General features: G+C 46.9%; 1 protein-coding gene across 2 annotated transcripts in view; it reads left to right on the plus strand.

Annotated features, from left to right (window-relative positions):
* Positions 1 to 19,029, plus strand: part of GNE (glucosamine (UDP-N-acetyl)-2-epimerase/N-acetylmannosamine kinase) — a 248,260-nt gene that overhangs the window by 121,831 nt on the left and 107,400 nt on the right. For both annotated transcript variants that reach the window (XM_078676535.1, XM_078676534.1), the window contains exon 2: positions 14,420 to 14,622. In XM_078676535.1, coding sequence (XP_078532661.1) covers positions 14,420 to 14,622 — 203 coding nt within the window. The remainder of the gene's footprint in view (positions 1 to 14,419; positions 14,623 to 19,029) is intronic.

Genomic DNA, 19,029 nt, shown 5'->3' on the forward strand with positions numbered 1-19,029 from the left:
ACCAAGCTTGTAAACAACCGGTCTGAGAGGCAGAGAGGGGACAGGGATGGGTGGTGGTCGGTAGTCGATAAAGTGACCTCCCCTCCAACCCGCTTTCCCCTCCCCAAATCTGTAGGCCAGCGTAATTAAGTGGCTGGAACCTCGGGCTCCTCCCACCCATGTTCCAGCTGTAAAGAAAACACCACAGTCCCACTGGGAAATGAGTCCCTAACTTGCTATGGTACCAGCGAAGAGGTAAACAGCAGGACTACCCCCCTCCTCCAAAAACAAGGGGCCAAAGAAAACCTTCCCCGCCAAACATCCACAACAATCCGAGGCAGAATAAGAACCCCCCTCACACCCCACCCCTTAGAGGAGCAGATGGGCGAGGAAGGGCGGAGGGAGAGGGGGCTACGGGCACAGAAAACAGAAGGCTATTGGTGAAGCAAAACATCCAGGCTGTGTTGGAGCACACACGCAGGAGCGGGGTCTGCACCGCAGAGAGGGAGACGTGGCGCCTTTGTGCTTCTTTTCTTCCTGGTTACTTGAATGGAGTCGACAAGACCAGAGTGAAGAGTGCCAAGGGTACGGCGCCCAGGCTAGCACAACAGCCCACATGATTAAGTGCTTTTCTTCCCCTTTCCCCCTGAATGCGCCCTGGAGTACTTCATGCCCCTGTGGGGTTCAGAGGCAGCTACGCTAGCTGAGGACGTTTTCGAATGAAGCTGTCGGATATCATACAAACTAATCACAAGTAAATACCCTGCACGTGGGCCATCCGGCCTCACACATCCCAACCAATGTCAGCATCTATTGGAGTTCAATAGGCGGAGATTTTATTAAACAATTCAAAATGAGTAATCCACTCCTCGCAAGCAGAGGGGGTTATTATGTCATGATCATTATTAACCCAAGGGTACATTACTACAGTCATAACGTCAATTATTTATGCAAGCATGATTGATCAGAGATCGGGTGGTTGAGGCTCTTGATGCTTGTCTATCCTCTGGGTAAATCGCCCTGCAGATTCCAGGCTCACCTCGCTATCTAAATAAAGTGTCCACCCGAGCTGGTCTCCAGCGGAGCTTTGGGTTGCAAGATCCTAGTCTGTCTTGGGGATCAACCCTCCTTTCTTTTGCCAGCTGGTGCTGCTGTTTGACATCCCAAAGATGAGAGGGGAACAGTCCACCATCCAAACAACTGTCATTATGGCCGGGCACAATGATCACACGTCTGACCGCATGAATCCAAGAGGAGTTTCATTCTATTTCCACTCAGACTTCCACCACCATTTTCTGGCATCCTTTGCTCAGAATATTTGTGTCCGAAGTTGGGTTGTTCAAGCAACTCATATGCAACACAGCTGCCTAGCGAGTACAGGCCCCTTAAATTACAACCTGTGGTGGGCTCTGACCCACTCCTGTGAAAGCTGCCAGCCAATCCTAAGCCAGTGCCACTTCTGTGCTGAAAATCTTCGTGCACATTCTTTCTTCTTCATGTGTTGTGCCTTGCTGGAGTCAGATGCCCCAGGAAAAAGGCGTAGGAAAAAGAGCCCATTGCCATTCTGGGCACCCAAGTCATATCCGAGCCCTGGGCCAGGTTGCTGTCCCGGCCTCTAAAGCCCATTAATAACACTCATTTACAATGAAATAGGTCTCGCAGCATTAAAGTTTGAGTTTCTGGCATTGTAAGTGACAATGCTTTGCATTAATTTTTGTTTTTAATTTGCAATTGGTATATAAACATTGTTTGTGAATGGTTATCTGTTGCTTATGCTAAGCAAAGTTGGCAGTAATATAGAGTGCTAGTCTTGCTTGTTATAAGCTTGCTGATTTAAATGCCTCTGACACCTGCGGGTAAAGATTGCGCTATATGAAAGTGAAAACTAATTAATAAATTTAAAAAGCCTACCTGTACCACGTCCGTTCTTATTCTTTGATGCCACATATCTTTGGGTCCCTGTATTTATTAACTTCACCCGGCTGTGGGAAACCTCCATGGCAGGAACAACGTGTTGCGTGGCAGACACAGGCAATGTAGCCACTGTCCTGTGGCTGCACCGCGGGGTAATAGTGTAGGGGCAGGAAAGCAGACAGTTGGTAGTGCTGTGCCATAGCAGTGTAGTTCTCTGCGTATGCTGGGCATGGGGGTTGCTATTGGCTGACAAGAAGTGGTGAGGAGGTGCCGGTTCGGTATGCCTTCTTCCTGATCTTGGGCAGGCGACAGTTAAAAAACAAAGACTATACGTTCAAAGTGCGTGTTTATGCACCGATTCCATGTTTTAAAAACAAATTAATAAAAGGCATTGTCATTTACAATGCCAATAGGTCAAACTTTAATGATGCGAGACCTATTGCATTGTAAATGCTTGTTTTATCATAACTTTAAATACTTGTCTTTATTTTGCGGGCACATTTGGGGTGCCAGTTGATTTATTCTCAATCTTCTGTTTAGGTGTTGCCTACTAGACAGTGCATGTGTTCTCTGTTGTGAGAGTATTAATAGCTTACAGTGGGATTAGAGCCAGCTATTGCTTACCATTGGTTAATTTTATTGTCACTCATTTGCTTGCTTCCCAAGGATCATCGATTCATTATTTGGGCACTTTTCAGGTGCTGCTTTTTTTTGTTTAAGCACTCCACGTGAGTACATGTTTTCCAGCTGTGTCCTTCATGTACTTCTCTCCCCTTCTGCTGCCCCCACTTCTTTCTCGCCTATGTTCTTCTCCCACACTCACTTCACAGTATTTTATTGAGTTTTTCATACAGGTACATTCGCTTTTCTGTTACAGGGTACAAGTCAATCTTGGTTATAGTTTTTTTGATTATGGTTGGGTGATATAACACTGTTTTTAAACTTGTGGGCTTCTCCCTGCCAGTTCCACGTTTCTTGCTTTTGCCCGAGCACTCCTACTTTGCTGTCTCTTTCGTTTGCTTTTCCACTGCCTGTGCTCGCCATGTTGTTTCCCACCACCCGCTTGAATTTTTTTTATACTTCTATGTGTTTTTTTTCTTTTAGTTACAGATCCATCTCTGATTGGTAACTAAAAATTAAAAGAAGCTTGTTTCTTTGTAGGTGCAAGCAACATGCATGTGTGTGCCTTCAAATATGACTTGTCAGGTCTCTTCCATCTTTTTGCCGCTTCAAAAGGTGGTTTAAAAAAAACATTTTTTGTCTTGCTGATTAATCTCGGGGATGCTGTGCATAATGGCTCAAAACCCTTGGCAAAGTGAGTAACAGACCAGCGAACACATACATTTCCACAATGCTTCACAGGATATAGACTCTGCTCGCATGGTCTCCCAGTGAAGAGCCAACATCACATGGTGGGAAATGCTCTCTGGGTACTGCTGATGCCCATTCAAAATTTAAAAACTTACCAGAACATTAGCAGCAACATTGGACGTTTTTGTTGTGCGTTGGGGGCTCTGGTTCAGTTTTCTGCACAAAGCCCTGCCCCCTCATGCCTCAAAAAAGTAATGGGATTAAGGCTCCACTCTTCCACAAACCCTACCCCTGTCAAACGGTGTAATTTATCTGTAAGTTGGCAGGCCTGCAGCAGGTTGAAAAGGCTGGACCTATTGGCTTTGCCAGTGCTTAGTATGGTTTCTGTTATGAAGTGTGTTCAAGTCACATTGAAACATTGTAGCTGCCTGCAATATGAGTGTTTGGATAACGATTTCATCTGGATTCCTTCACAGTGAAAATAATAAAATGCATTGTACATAGTTAAAAATAAATAACTAACTAAAAAAACCTCATGTAAAATAGTCACTTTTTTGTATTTTAAAATGTTATCGTAAGTACATGGTGGTCTTGTTTTGTGGTATAGGTTTGCACTAAAAACTAAATGTAACCACCTTACGCGCTGCCAAGTCAAGATCTATTGGTCTTGTCAGTTCTGGATTCGGTAGAGGGAGAGGGGTATTTTCAGAGATGTACACTACATATTATAATTCGCCATACGGTTCTTCGCAAGAGGACAGTCCCTTCAATTTTTTGCTTCTCAGCGCTTTGATTTTAAAATGTAAATTTTACCACCTATCCTTTATCGGTAGTATACATAAAATAAGCTTTACTACGAAGCAGGTTTAAGTAAAAGCAAGTGCTTGTTAAATTCTGGAGAAAAAGCTGACATTTCTTCCATGCAACCACAGACTAGGTCTTGATTCTACCCCCTTTCGGCAAAAAGTAAACATTCAAAGTATTGTTTGTTCTAAAGAACTCCCCAGTGCTAAACATGCTGAAGCACTTTGAAATTGCCAAAACGTCTTTTATCATTTGCAGCAGTTTATCTCTGGCCCATGACTCCTTAGAACCAATAAAGCTGGTGGTCCTTATTTTATTGCTTATTAATAAGACTGCCTTCTACCTAGAGACTTTTTTAAGGAATTCTTATAATCCATGTTCTTGATGCAATGCGAAGAACAGGGACCCCCTCAAGAGAGTATACTTCATAAGGTCAGGGAGAAGAGGGGAAAACAAAAAGACACTATAAGAAAACTCCCTCGTGACCTATATTTCTTTTTCTATGATTCAACTATGAATTCAAACATGGGCCATTCATAAAGTACACCATGATAAAATCCGTGAACATGTACACATTTATAATAGTTTGACTTTGTTTATTTATTTTCCATCTTTTATCAAAAATATTTTTACCATTTTTTATCATTTGAACATATCAAAATACATATTTTCAGTATATACAAAAAATATTTACAATGTGAAAACTTTTTCGTGTTTCAACATTATCACCCCCAGGTAGAGAAACAACACAATCATACCAACCAACTCTCATACATTCATACCTCTTTTAATACATTCATACCCCAATCACAACTGCATAAATCTGCAAAATAAGAGACATAGAGTTGTTTTCAGTCTCCGCGACCATTTAGGGCAACTGCATGTAGCAGGATCTAGATAGCCTTGGTCAACGCGTTTCTGTGGTTTATAGAGCAGATGAACACTACCTTCATCAGGACCCGCCAGATAACAAACTAATGTTCTCTACACCCTGCGGATTCTGTTACTAATTCTCCAACAATCAAGGCAAAAGATATGTACTTGCCACCCTATTGCACTCAAAATAGCAACCGCTCTCTAAAATATTCAATGCAATGTGTATCAAAGTTAATCTAGATGCAAATTTGTTGTCGGTGAAGAGGTCATTATACCTTTTGTGTTTGCTTCGAGGTGCCTTAATATCATTTCTTCTCATCATTCATAAAACCATTTGGGCATCATCTTGGAATGGAATGGAATTAAAACACGCTTCATACAATGTATCAATCAAAAGCTTCTTATGTCATGCACAAATTCCCACGAAGATTCTCGGAACCCAAGACATAACCTTAGCCCCGCGCCTTATTTATTGCTTTTACTTAGGGTAGGAGACCCATTGATTAGAGATGTTCTCGCTGGTACTCCCAACCCTATTTTACATTCACTCAATACATTCATCTACACACACTACACCTCACCCCCACTTCACCTTACGGCTGTTGGAAAAAGGTCTCCGCTAAGTGCCCCTACTATAGGGAGCCCGTCGGGTATTGCACCGCCGACCTGACAAGGTCATAGGAACAGCATAACCTTTTTCTCTATACTTCTTCTGGAGCACTTATGCTGGATCTTCCCAAAAACCCCAAGTCCCTTCTTTGTGAATCAGTGTTCTCATATAGGAATGTTATACGATAGCCTCAATGTCGGTACCACATAAACATTCTCCTTCCATCTGTTGGGAGTTTTGTGCCTAGCCCATAGAGCAAGATAGCTCTATGGGCTTTGTTTGTGTTGCTACCTACCACAAACCAATTTATAGTGTGCAAGGTACAAATCTCACAAATATGCAGCATGTTTCTTTTTATGTTATTTGTATTTGTGTAGCACTTACCAACAATATTGTGGCATCATAGCACATACCGTATGTGCATTCCCTTTTATACGAATCTGGGAAGGCAAACACCCAGTTTGGAAGAACCATTGTTTGATGGAGTCTGGGGTTGTGTGTGTTTAATAGGGAGTTTTATACATTAGTGAGATTCAAACTGGTTTGTTTGAGTTAGCGTGAAAGTAAAGCACGTTTGATTGAGGAAGTGGTTTTTATTAAGATGTATGAGTTTTTTTATTTATTTATTTATTTATTTTTTTGGGGGGGGTTCAAATCTGCTTTATTGCATAAGACGAAGTGCAGTACACAGCTTGTTTTGCCCACAACCCGGAGGCCGGCAGCAGGATGGAATGGTCAATACACAGCCTTGTAGCCGGCATCCCGGGGGCCCGGCGGCGTGTCATACATGCATGGTAAACTTGTTCGGCAGCTGGTGGTGTAGGATGAGCAAGGATGAGCAGCAGTTGAACAGAGTTTTTCGCGAGAGAAGATTCTCTCCTTTTTGTCGAAGGTCAAAAACAGTAACAGAAACACCCAAACTAGGTAACAACGAAGAGGCAGTTCTCGACTGTGTGGTAGGATAGTTGATAGTGTTCTGGCGTGGCGATCCAGGCAGGCAGAGGTGTGTATGAAATCTCATGGCCAGGATGCCTGTCCTAACATAAAGTAGACCAATATTGGCCGGTTGTAGGAGGGTGTAGGAAGCCCTGGAGTGCCGCCCGCTAAAGATGTAAGTGCGTGAAGTGAGTATGGGATAGAGTAGGCATGTACAGAGAGAGGGGAGTGATGTGCAGGCCAAAGCAGGACAGTCTGTAATGTCAGTGACTGCCCAGGGGTACAGGGGAGCACGGACGAGGGAATCCGGTTAGCCCAGTCGTAATCTCAGGCTAGGACCAGAACAGAGCTTGGGGTCCTAAGTTATGACAACCTGACTTTCCGACTGAGCGCTGTCGTCCGGGCGTGTGAGCAGATAGTGCACAAGCGGTTCCCAGACGTCACTGGGACGACACGAGGGAGGCAGCAATTCAGCAAAAGTAGTATGCTGATCTTGGCAGTATATCAAGTCTGTGAGCCAGTCCTTGAATTTGGGCGCCCTTCCTCTGCCCCACCGGCACGCGACACGCCGCTTGGCCAAGAGCAAGGCAGTGTCAATGAATTTCCTGCAACCCCTAGGCATCTGCATCGTATACCCGAGGAGGGCCATCAAGGGGTCCGCAGGGACCACCTCCCCCACCATCTCAGCAAGAGCCTCCGTCACTTGCCGCCAGTAGCGAGCAATCTGGGGACATTCCCACGCCAGATGAAGAAAGTCGGCATGGGCAGCACGACAGCGCTCACATCGGTCATCATCCGCCAGCCCAAATCTACGTTTCCGCACCGGCGTGTAGTACACTCGTTGAAGGAATTTATAATGGATAATTTTCAACCTGCTACTGGCAGAGATGCGGGCAGTGAGCGCGCAGCAGTAGTGCCATTGGTCGTCCGACACATCAGTCGCAAGTTCAGCAGACCAACGCAGTCGAGCAGTGGAGTCTGGGTCTGGAGCAGCACTGCGGATCTGACGGTAGAGTCCAGAGACCAGGTGTGCCCCGTCCTGTGATCCTAATAGGAAGTGTAGTGGAGGCAGGGCCTCGGGCTCATCAGGATAATCGGGTAAGATGTCTTTCATCCCTGCACGCAAACGAATATAATAAAAGAGCTCAAGGGGAGTACGCTCGTGTGTTTTAAAAAACAGGTCCGCCGATTTGAAGTGACCCTCATGAAACAAATCGCCCCAACAGGTGACATGTAATGTATCACAGAGATGTCGGAAACCCGTTTCCGATAACAATGTAAGCTCTGGGTGATAGACAAGCGGTAATCTGGGTGAGTAGAGCAATGGGCACGACAATCTTTTAGCTATGCGGCGCCACGCATCCAAAGTGCAGGAGACTGAGGTATTCAGCGTGGTTATGCACACCTCTGGACAGTGCAACAGCCCATTGAGCGGGACCGGGTGCGCGATCCAGTCTTCGACCGCTATGTGCGGCATAAAAGGGGTAGGAGATATCCAGTGGTAGGCGAAGTGCGCCTGTGCGCACTGGTAGTATGCCTCAAAGTCAGGGACATCGAAACCTCCCCTGTCATAGGGAAGGGTCAGCGTCGACCATTTTAGCCGGGGGGTTTTGCCTCCCCAGAAAAGCCTGCGTAACTCCGTTCGGAGCGTTTTGAAGAAGAAAGCGCCAGGGAAATAGGGAATATTGAGGAAAAGGTACAGAAAGCGGGGTAGTACCACCATTTTTATAAGCGAGGCCCTCCCGGCCATGGAAAGTGGCAGGGTGATCCATCTGTCGACGGAGGCAGTTAATTTGGTCATGGCCACTCCATAATTGGATCGCAGCGTCTCGTCTTTGTCGCGAGAGATGCGGATACCCAAGTAACGGAGATCCGCACTACACCACTCCAATGGGTAATCGAGGGGGAAGTCGCGCACCGCGTCCGTCAGTGGGAAAAATTGCGACTTGGCCCAGTTGATGTGGACTCCTGACACCCCGCCAAATAAAATAAATTCCCGAAGTAGGGGATTCAGATGTGTCTCAGGATATTTTACGTACAGCGTGATGTCATCCGCATAAAGGGATACGTCAATTTGCCGCTGCAGGCATTGCACAGCACCAGTACGATGCAGCTGTCGTAAGCGACAAGCAAGAGGCTCGACCGCGATGGCGAATAACAGGGGAGAGAGTGGGCATCCCTGACGGGTGCCTCTCGTGAGCGCGATAGGTTGTGACAGTCGTCCGTTAATTAGTACCCTAGCCGTGGGATCCGTGTATAGAAGGCGGACCCAAGACAGGAACAATTTAGGGAACCCCATGCTGGCAAGTACCGAAAAGAGGTAAGGCCATTCAATCGAGTCGAACGCCTTGGTGGCATCGAGGAATACAGCTGCCACAGGGATGTCAGGGTGAACCGTGCGGAGCAGGGAGAAGAGGGTGCGAAGGTTGTGGGACGTAGATCTGCCCGCCACAAAGCCAGACTGATCAGGCAATACAAGTCTGGTCATCAATAGCGATAGCCGGGTGGCCAGTACCTTAGCAAGTATTTTGACGTCGCAGTTTAAGAGGGAGAGTGGACGGTAAGAATCGCAGGATGTGGGATCCTTATCTGGCTTTAAGAGAGAGGTGATCACCACCTCGCGCATAGAGCTGGGAAGTATCCCGTCAGCAAGAGATTCCGTAAACACTTCACGGAGCACTGGCGCCATAACATCGATGTAGGCTTTGTAAAACTCGGCAGGTATGCCATCGAGGCCCGGAGCCTTGCCGTTTCTGAGGGACATGATGGCCTCGCGCACCTCATCGAGCTCAAAAGGCGCCGCAAGAAATTCCCTGTCCCCATCGCTGAGCCAGCATAACGCAACATCGCTGAGGTATGAAGCATATGGCGCGTCTGCTTCCGCCGTGGAAGTGTACAGTGAGGAGTAATGTGCTGTGAATGTGTGCAGTATCGCTTCTGAGTCACTGATAGTGGTACCGGAGGTATCAGTGAGTTCCAATATGGTATGGTGTACCCGTGAGGGTTGCGTGAGTGTAGCCAGTACCTTCCCGGGCCTATCCCCTTCACAGTATTTACGGGCTATCCAGTGTTTGCCTCGGTATTTCGCCTCCCTGGCAGCCTCCTCCTCATACCTTGACAGTGTCTCCCTAAAGGTAGCATGCAGTTCTGGGTCAGTGTCTGATACCATGCGGAGTTCCAGAGCCCGCAGTTCCTTTTCAAGTGTGGTGATGGAATGTAAGATATCACAAAGTACCCCGTGGCTCTTAGATATGCAGTACCCCCTGACAGTGACCTTGAACGCCTCCCATATGTGCTCGACTGATTCAACCGACCCCTTGTTTCTAGGAAAGAACTCCGCTATCTCCTCCCCCAGCTCAGTGCGAAACAGGTTATCCAGAAGCACGTCAGGGCGTAGTCTCCACTGCGGTCGCGGACTGTCCCACCCAGGAGTACGAAACCGCAAAAGCACAGGGCCGTGGTCAGAGTAGGTTCTCGGTAGGTGAGTCACTCCCACCAGCTCCGCAGCAACCCCCCTAGTGACTAAGAAGTAATCCAAGCGTGCCCATGTCCCGGTATGAGAAGTGAAGTGGGTACCCTCCCTTTCATGAGGATGTAAGTGTCTCCAGGCATCTAAAAGACCACCCTCCTCTACAACTCCCTCCAGCGCCTCCCTGGCCCTAGGCTTATAGGAGCCAACACCATCCGCCCTGTCTAAGGTGGGTACCAGCGCTAGGTTGAAATCCCCACCCCATACTATGTGTCGTGCCCCAACCGCCACAATCCTACCCCATAGAGTGGTGAAAAAGGCAGGTGAGTCAACATTCGGCGCATATATGGACACAAACAGGTACAGATCACGGCCCACTCTACCCCACAACAGAGCATAACGACCCTCCCTGTCTGCCACTTCCCCACATTTGTGAAAAGGCACAGTGCGGGCAACGAGAATTGCCACTCCTCTGGCATAAGTCGAATAAGAGGAAAAGATACGGTGTCCGGCCCATCGTTTCGCAAAAGTGGCGCTACCCTGTGCGGGCAGATGAGTTTCTTGCAACATGGCCACCCGTATACAATGTCTATCAAGGTAGGCAATAACATTTCGGCATTTCTTAGCATTGTTCAATCCGCGGACATTCCAAGATAAGCATGTCAGTTGCGCATTCGCAGTCAAAGCAGCCATGGACAGAGCAACAATGAATAAGGTAGTGCCCGAGAGGGCCGCAAAATGTAACCACCCCCGCCTTGCCAGTGCCAACGTTTACACCAGGTTATTGCAGATATACACAGTTCAGTCAATGAAAGCCTCTCAGAGTCCATCCTCCCCCCACCCACCCCAGCATCCCAATCATGCCAGTGGCCGCGGAACCCCCCCCCAGAAGCCCCCCCTCCTCCCACCTCCCCCCAACTGTAGTGGTATGAACAACAATAACAGCAACAAGACTGTGGGGATCGCCCAGTAGGGGTAAAACATAGAGTGCGCACAGCCACTTCCCGGTCCGTAGCTCCAGAACTGTAACCGCCCTCGGTGGAGACTAGGGACGAGAAAGTGGTCCTTGGTGTACGTTACCACAGGGGTGCAGAGTCCATGCAGGTCCATCGATCATGAATCGCCCCGAAGTCTGAAGTCCGAGCCGCTGGATGACCGCCAGCTGCCGTGGAGAAGACTCGATCCGTAGTGCACATGGACAGCTATTCATCATGTGGCGCTGGTGACAGGTCGGCATCGTCCTGTTCCTCAGCAGCAGCGCCGTCTGCTCTGCGCTCCCTACGTATCGATTTTAGGTAGTCCTCTGCCTTTTGCGGGTTGGTGAAAAACCTCTGCCTACCCTGGTGGGTCACTCGAAGCTTCGCAGGGTATAAGAGAGCATAGTCTATCTGAGCCTCTCGTAGCTTTTTCTTCACCGGCAGAAACTGTCGCCGTTCATCCTGAACCATCGGCGTGAAGTCCGGGTAGACAGAGAAGGTAATTCCATTAAATTGCAGTGATTTTTGAGTGCGGGCCGCCCTGAGAGCAGTGTCACGATCACGGTAATTCAAAAGCCGCGCAATGATGGCCCTTGGTGGAAGGCCAGGCTTGGGCACAGGCGCCAGGGAGCGGTGGGCCCTCTCCACAATGAATTGAGGCGAGAAAGCATCCTCTCCTATCGAGCCTCTGAGCAATCTTTCAACGTATAGTTCCATCCTACCCGTATCTGTAGATTCCGGCACATTCGTGATGCGTATGTTGTTCCGGCGGCTTCGCGCTTCCAGGTCCTCGTTCTTTGCCGCTATAATCCGGAGTAAGTTATCCATCCTGGCCAGTTGCGTCGTATGGGTCGTGGCGACATCGGCGTTATCGGATATCCGCTGCTCCGCAGTCGTGATCCGCTCCTCATGGCGGTCGACCTTGTGTACCAAAGCATCCAGCCGGGCCGTGACGCCGTCCACTTTCTCCACGACAGTGGCGAAACCCTGCCTCATCTCCTGAATCAGGCTGGTAAGATCTACATCATTAGTAGGAGGCGGAGTAGGCAGCGAAGAAGATGCGCTGGACCCAGGATTCATCTGCACCGATTTGGCGCCTTTATTCACACTGTTGAAGCTCAGTTTTGGCTGACGATTCTCAGTCCGTCCCATAGCGGTGTCCGGGGGATGGCTTCCGGGCCGTGGAGCAGAGTGGTGGTAGAATCTGCGGCCGTGGGATAGATGAGTGCAGTCCACCCAGAGAATGCACAGCCGTCAGTGGACAGGAGAGAGCAAACGCAGGGCCGCCAAAGGGGCTGCGAGGGGGGCCCAATCTGCAAGCGGCGCTACGTGGCAACCAAGCGCTGTGATGGTGAGGGGGTCCAGCAGCCAACAGTAGTGGATCGTGGTAATAGATGCTCCTCGCCCAGTGCCAGCAGGGAAGCGGCCCGGGTATATATTGCTGCTGCAGGCAGTGTGATCCAATCAAGCAGGGCAAAGGATGGCAGGACCCCACTGTGTAGTGCGCAGTGAAGGGTTGCAGCACTCAGGGGGGCAGTCCAGGACCTCTCCACGTGACAGCCACGCACCCGCCAAGCAGGCGACAGCCCCCCCCACTCGTCCGCTAGTGCAGAAGCTTGATGGCAGCAGGAGTGGTGCGTGATGGTAGCACCGAGTGCGAGGGGGCCAGTCCCGACCCCGTATCAGCGGTTCCGATTGCTCGCGCTGCTTAGCATAGGAGCTGCAGCGGGCAGAGAGTCGGAGCGATGGTTCGTGGGGGCCGCCCGGCCCAGCAGGCTCCTCCGCCGAGTGGGAAGGAGATCCTTTCCTAGCGCCGATAACGGGAGCCAGCAGGAGGGGGGGGGGGGTCTCGCGGCAGAAAGGACAGCAGCCGCTTACCTCCGTTGAAGCCCCCCCGCGATGTCTCCACAGGAGATCGGTGTCCGCGGCGATCAGCGGCCCAAAGCCTCGTGACAGTCCCCGGGGTCGCGCAGCAGCAGCGGCCGGCTACACGCTCACAGCAGCTCCAGAGCGAGCACCGGATAGAACTCCAGCAGCCTGTAACTCCGGCCCTGGAGCACGTAGGGACTTCAGAGTTTGGTCGAGTGTCTATGGCGATGACCTGAAGCAGAGTCCAAAAGGTGGAGGCAATACAGCACTCCGTGGCACAGGATATGTTAAGGATTATTTACCAAGGAGCGGGAGCTACGCACCTAGGCAGCCATTCCGCAAGTGCGCCCTCTAGCGCCCCTATTAAGATGTATGAGTTGGTGTGCGGAGATAATTGTTTTTTTCTCTCTATTTGGCTACCGATTGTCATTAACTAGGTCAGAGTAATGTGGTTTTTAAGGTCTGGTTTGACAACAAAGCTATTGGCAGACATTTATGTGAGCATCACTATAAAGGAGCTTTGCCTCCTGCCACGTGTTGGGGGCCAGGAGTCCATGTTTTAATTAAAAGGTGTGTGCTTTCAATAAAAGTGCTTGCTCTTCACGCTGCTGGGATACATTTTTTTAGGGCTCGCGTGCGAATGCAGCGGAGCTGCTTCGCTAGTTTATTCATCCAGCTGCCCAAGCTTGAACTTTCAGTGTGGACACACACACAAGGCATTGTAATATATGGTTATTGCTATTAAAGGGTCTTGGAAAACGAGATAATTTGTTGTTTTTCTCTTGCAGCAGCACAGATGGGAGGCGGGAGTCCTTAACCTACATAGATTTTTTTATCGGGATTTACAGTGCTACTGTCACTTTACGTTTTAACCTTCACCAATATTATTCTACAGTTCTTTGCTTCCACTTAAATGCATATCTGTCATCATGCTATTTACTTTTAATGCTTCACATTTCCATACATGTTGCTTTAAAGTTAGACCTATTGGCATTGCCAATGCTTGTTCTACTGGAATCTCAAGTCCGTTGATGAGATGCATTCCAAGTTTCTCGTAACATTGTATGCTTGTTTTGAGGATACATGTTGATGTGGTGCTGTTGATGTGGTGAGGGGTCTCTGTCTAGTGTGCACTGTTTGAGTATTACCGTGATTGAGTGCTACTGGCTGTCTAATGAAGGCCAGATAATGGTTTTCAGATTTGTGTTGTGCATACTTAAACTTCCAAACCTCCTCACAAGTTGTGTTCACTTCTGCAAGGATAAAGTAGTATCCCACTATTTTTATATATTTGGACTAAAGTATTTCTTACAAATGCTGTGTGTTGCAGTACATAAGGATAGGTGGCAAAGTGGAAGCATGGGAAATTGTTGAGGATGTTTAGTGAGTAGTGGAAAAAAGAACACTTAAAATATTTATAAACAAACAAACATTGCACTGGTGCACAGTGTATTTTGCTTCTTGTGAACGGTGGTGTCCATGGTCACTCTCTCTTCCAGCATTAAATATTCTTCACCAAGGGCTGTCGAGGATTATTTACCATCCATCAAGTCGGCTTCCTTACAAAAACCACACCCATGTCTTTTTCTTATATTTTCTTTGAATGTCAGTGTGAGACAATAACATGACTTCCCTAGTTCTCCTTTTGTAATGTTTTGCTTTCTCTCTTAACAGGAGCTGTATTTCCACAAACATTTGAATAAAAGAGAAATCATGGAAAAGAACATCAATCAGCGTAAAATTAGGATTTGCGTTGCCACATGCAACCGGGCGGACTATTCTAAGGTAGCTCCAATCATGTTTGGCATTAAGGCAGAACCAGATGCTTTTGATCTCAGCGTGGTTGTTCTAGGCTCTCATCTGATTGATGACTACGGGTAAGCTGGAAACTCTGTAATATAAATTTCTATAGCTTGGTATTTGCCTGGAAGCTTAATCCTTGTTAGGTTAGACTTCATTTTTGTATCTAGCTCTGGCCATTCCCCCACAGGTTCTTGAGAAGACATTCATGTTAATTTTACACATTTCATATGACCATAGATTTCCCGAACCCTTTTAAGGTCAGAGGTATTCATGAGGTTTTGTGTTGCTTTTGTTTGTAAAGTAATGTTTCCGAAATATAAAATGTATATTTTCTTCAAGCTCCTATTTCTTAGTTTGAAAATAAACTATTCTTTCTGATAAATTTATGACGGCTGAACCTGCCCAAAATTGTCAGGGGAATATTGAGGGCTTCAGTAATTACCACACACAGTAAATATCCGAATCAAAAATGACTGCATCACCCAGAATTCTGGTCCACACCTAAACTTCTGGTTGTGTAGTTGTCTGCATTTTCTCTATGGGCCAAATTGGGGCTTAAACATACCACTATAGCTTTTAATAAACAGTACTGATCATGTAGGCAAATATTCACACTTACGCCAAAAGTTCTTACCATATTGCCGCCACCGCCGAGAGTCACACGGCCACAGAGAAGGCTCCAGAGGTAACCGCCGCCACCGCCAAGAGTCCAAGGGCACCGGACTCCGCGCCGCCGCTCCGGGAGACCACAAATCCCGGCAGGCCACGCGGCGGCGCGTGCAGAGTGACGCCAGACGCGCCCTGAGAGCGCCAAAGACCGCAATAAAGGCAGGACAACCACCGCGTCGAGGGACGCGAGCGGGACGCCCGGGCAAAGGGCGGGCCCTCTACGGCACGAGGAGGCAGGGCAGGGCCAGAAACCCTGCGCAAGGTTCGCGAGGCATCCTACTGTTCAAGTAAGACTGTATTGTTTGTGATACATATTACCCTGTGGTTTGAGGAGTATTAGCTCTTTGTCATTATCATCAGTATGCCTAAAAAGGGATCTGCACCACTTGCCAACACAATGGAAAACTACTTGGTGCAAACAGTGAAAAAAATCAATCTACAGAGGAGAGAATCGCTGGGATTGAGTCAGTCACCTGACTTACACTGTTTGTCCCCATCTTCATCCCCCTCACCTGAGGACTTAGTGTCCCTGCAGACTTTCTCTGATGCCTCTTCAAATTGTCCTACCATACAGGAATCCGGCTCCCTAAATGATAATATGTTGTCTGGTCCCGAGGTCCTTATCGTGGAGCATGGAAATAAATCTGACAATGATGTGGATCAGGAAATTCGTGCTGACCCTACAGATGAAGATATTTCTATCACTGAACAAACTTCTCGATTAGACTCTGTGAAAAATAAAAACCCGCCGAGACGGGGGGGACTAAGATCTGGGGCCAGGAGGAAGAGGGTAAACATCCCAAAAGCAAACCCAAAGGAAGTTGAAGGGGGAAGTGTTGAGATTAATGTCAGCCATGATGAGGACTTGTTTGATAAGATCGCTGACTTAATAGATAGTAAAATCAAATCCATTGTTAAACCATTACTCTCTAAAATTGATAAATTACAATCTGAAGTCAAAAAGCTGGGAGGGCAGTTGAATAAACTAACAGAGGGTGTTGTTAATGTTACGATGTTGGTATCAAACCTGGACAAAAATAGTAGAGAAGTTGATGATCAGAAGGGGGAGAATACAGATGACGTATTAAATAATCCACCACCTCAGCCTCCTGATCCAAAACCTATTGCTCCTAATACTAATAGAGGGGATGGTCTGTTAACGGTTGAGATACCCCCTGCACATGCTCAGTTAACTGACCCTCTTCAATTTATAGTTGAAGCTTCCCCTGTCGTTTTAGTATTGGCAAATGTACCACCCTTAGAAGCCGGTGCTGAAGAATCCCCTTCCTCTCTGTCTAACAAAGCCTTGCAGTGGCTTACTACTAATATGAGGTTAGCTCCAGGGGGGGGTCAACTGCTGGCTCAAGAGATTAAAACTGCTAAAAGGGTCTCATGGCTAGGTAATCGCCCCAAAAAATTCAAGGGGGATTGAGTGGCAGTAAGCTTCTTACATTCAGGCGTGTTGCCTAACATCCTTATCAATTTACTTCCACCCCAACGCAGGCAGGGCTCTGTTGTACCATTAACATTGAAGTTCTTTTATGGTGAGCAGCAGAACGTCACCTACCCTAAAACACCAGCCTTTGGATGGGATACTAATTCTGATTTAAACTATAGATGGGGCTGGGAACAACATCGGAATACTGTAAATCAATCCGCTCCCCTAGTACATCAGAATCCTTTTGCTCAACCCCTCTTATTGTCTAATCGATTTGCACCCTTATCCTTTTTGGATCATAATGACTGACTCTTGTCAGAACATTCTAGTCAGACAGAGAATAGTGTGCCAGTATTCAGTATGCTTACTTGGAATATAGCTGGTATAAAGACCAAAGTAGGTAATGCAACTTGGTTGGCTTTTATAATTAGGTATGATATCATTGCTCTGCAGGAAACTTGGGACACAAATTCTAGTTTTTCTCTTGATGGCTACAGTCATTTTTGTATCCCTGCTGTGGCTAGCACAGCAGGAAGAGCGAGGGGAGGACTGTTAAGCCTCTTCAAACTAGACATCAAAGGTAGCCTTAAGAAATGTGACTCAGGATCTGAGCAATGTCTTATTGTTGAATTGTCTCGTGTGGAATCTCCTAATATTTTGTTTATTAATTTTTATAATTCCAATGCTGCTGACTGTACAACATATAGTCTAGGTAGATTGGATTACTTTCTGTCAGTCTATAGTGAAGATGTTAATGCATTTGAAATCATTTTTTGGGGGGATTTTAATATACACCCTTGTTCACTTATGTGTGTTTGCGATGACTCAGAATCCCCTCCAAATTGTGCACTGGTCCATCTTGAACATAACAGACAGGGGGGTTGTTTAGAGAACTTCCTCGCAAGATGGAACCTATACGAATCCAGTTGTGGGGAGGGGGGGATTAGAGCCCCTACTTTCAAGGGCTCAGACAATGACTCTATTATTGATTATATTTTTATTTCTGCATGTTTTTTATCCAAGGTTTTAATGTATAGAACTGTGGTTTCCGCTTTTAGTGATCATAACCCAGTTTCCATGGACCTAGTAGTGTCTGATTTTTTAGGGCGAAACCATGGTCCTTGTTATGAAGAAAGAAAGCTTAAAGTTAAGGATCAGGGAAGGAGACTGAAATGGGATAGTATAATCCCAGAACCCTTTGTTCAAGAAGTTCTTTCAGAGGCTGAGGAGGAGGTTGGAGTGTGTTTATCTAGTGACTCTAATGATGGGGAAGTGATCTTTGCATTTAGCAGCATATGTAACAAGATAAACGGCAGGCTTTCTGTGACTAGTAATTCCAAGCCGAAACCTCTTAAAAGATGGTTTGATCACAGTTGCTCAAAAGCACACTCTGCATTGCTCAATGCTTTGAAAACTGTTCCGAAAGATCGTGACCTCATCAGCAATAGTAGAGCACTATACAAAAAGGCAATTGTAGTAAGGAAAAAACAGCTTAAAGATGAAGCCTGGACACAACTTACTGATCCAGCCATTTTAAAAAATAGTGGAGAATTCTGGAGGATTGTCAACCAACCCTTACTCACAGGAGAGGATAACTCCCCTCTAGAAACTAATATCCCTGATGAGGGTTGGATTAAACACTTCAGAGACATCTATTCAGCTCATAATAACGCTGATACCAGGGAACAGGAAGTTAATACTATTCCATTAGGGAACCATTTGCACTTTGAAGTCAGTGAAGTATTATCTGCAATAGATTGTACTTTTAAAAAAAAGGCACCAGGACCAGATGGTGTCCCCGCTGATGCCTTTAAATGCTTCCCTAACTTCTGGTCAAGATTGCTCTGCAGGGTCTTTAATGCCTTAAACCGTGATAATATTCCCAAGTCATGGAAAACATCAATAATCATTCCTGTTTTTAAAAAAGGAAATAGGCAGGATCCTGCATGTTACAGACCAATTTCACTGATTGATTCTTCAGTTAAGATTCTTGGGAGAGTCATATTAGTTACATTGAATGAATGGGCCACCGAGAACAATATCTTGAGTAATGTGCACTATGGGTTCAGACCTAAAAGAAGTACCCTGGATCAGTGCCTTAATCTCCACCTCCTGATCGAGAAATATACCAGGGCCAAGGATGGGTCCATGTACCTTGGGTTCATGGACCTCTCCTCTGCGTTTGATATGGTCAATAGATCCAAGCTCTGGTTAAAATTACTCGACATGGGTCTGGATAGATCCATAGTTAATTTATTAGCTGACTTACACTCTGGCCTTACTGCTAAAATTAGAGTATCCTCGAAAGGAAGGTGTACAGATGTTTTTGCGTCTGAAAAGGGAGTAAGACAGGGATGTATTCTGGCACCACTGT

Source organism: Lissotriton helveticus, chromosome 2_1 (genome assembly GCF_964261635.1).
Source record: "Lissotriton helveticus chromosome 2_1, aLisHel1.1, whole genome shotgun sequence".
NCBI lineage: Eukaryota > Metazoa > Chordata > Amphibia > Caudata > Salamandridae > Lissotriton > Lissotriton helveticus.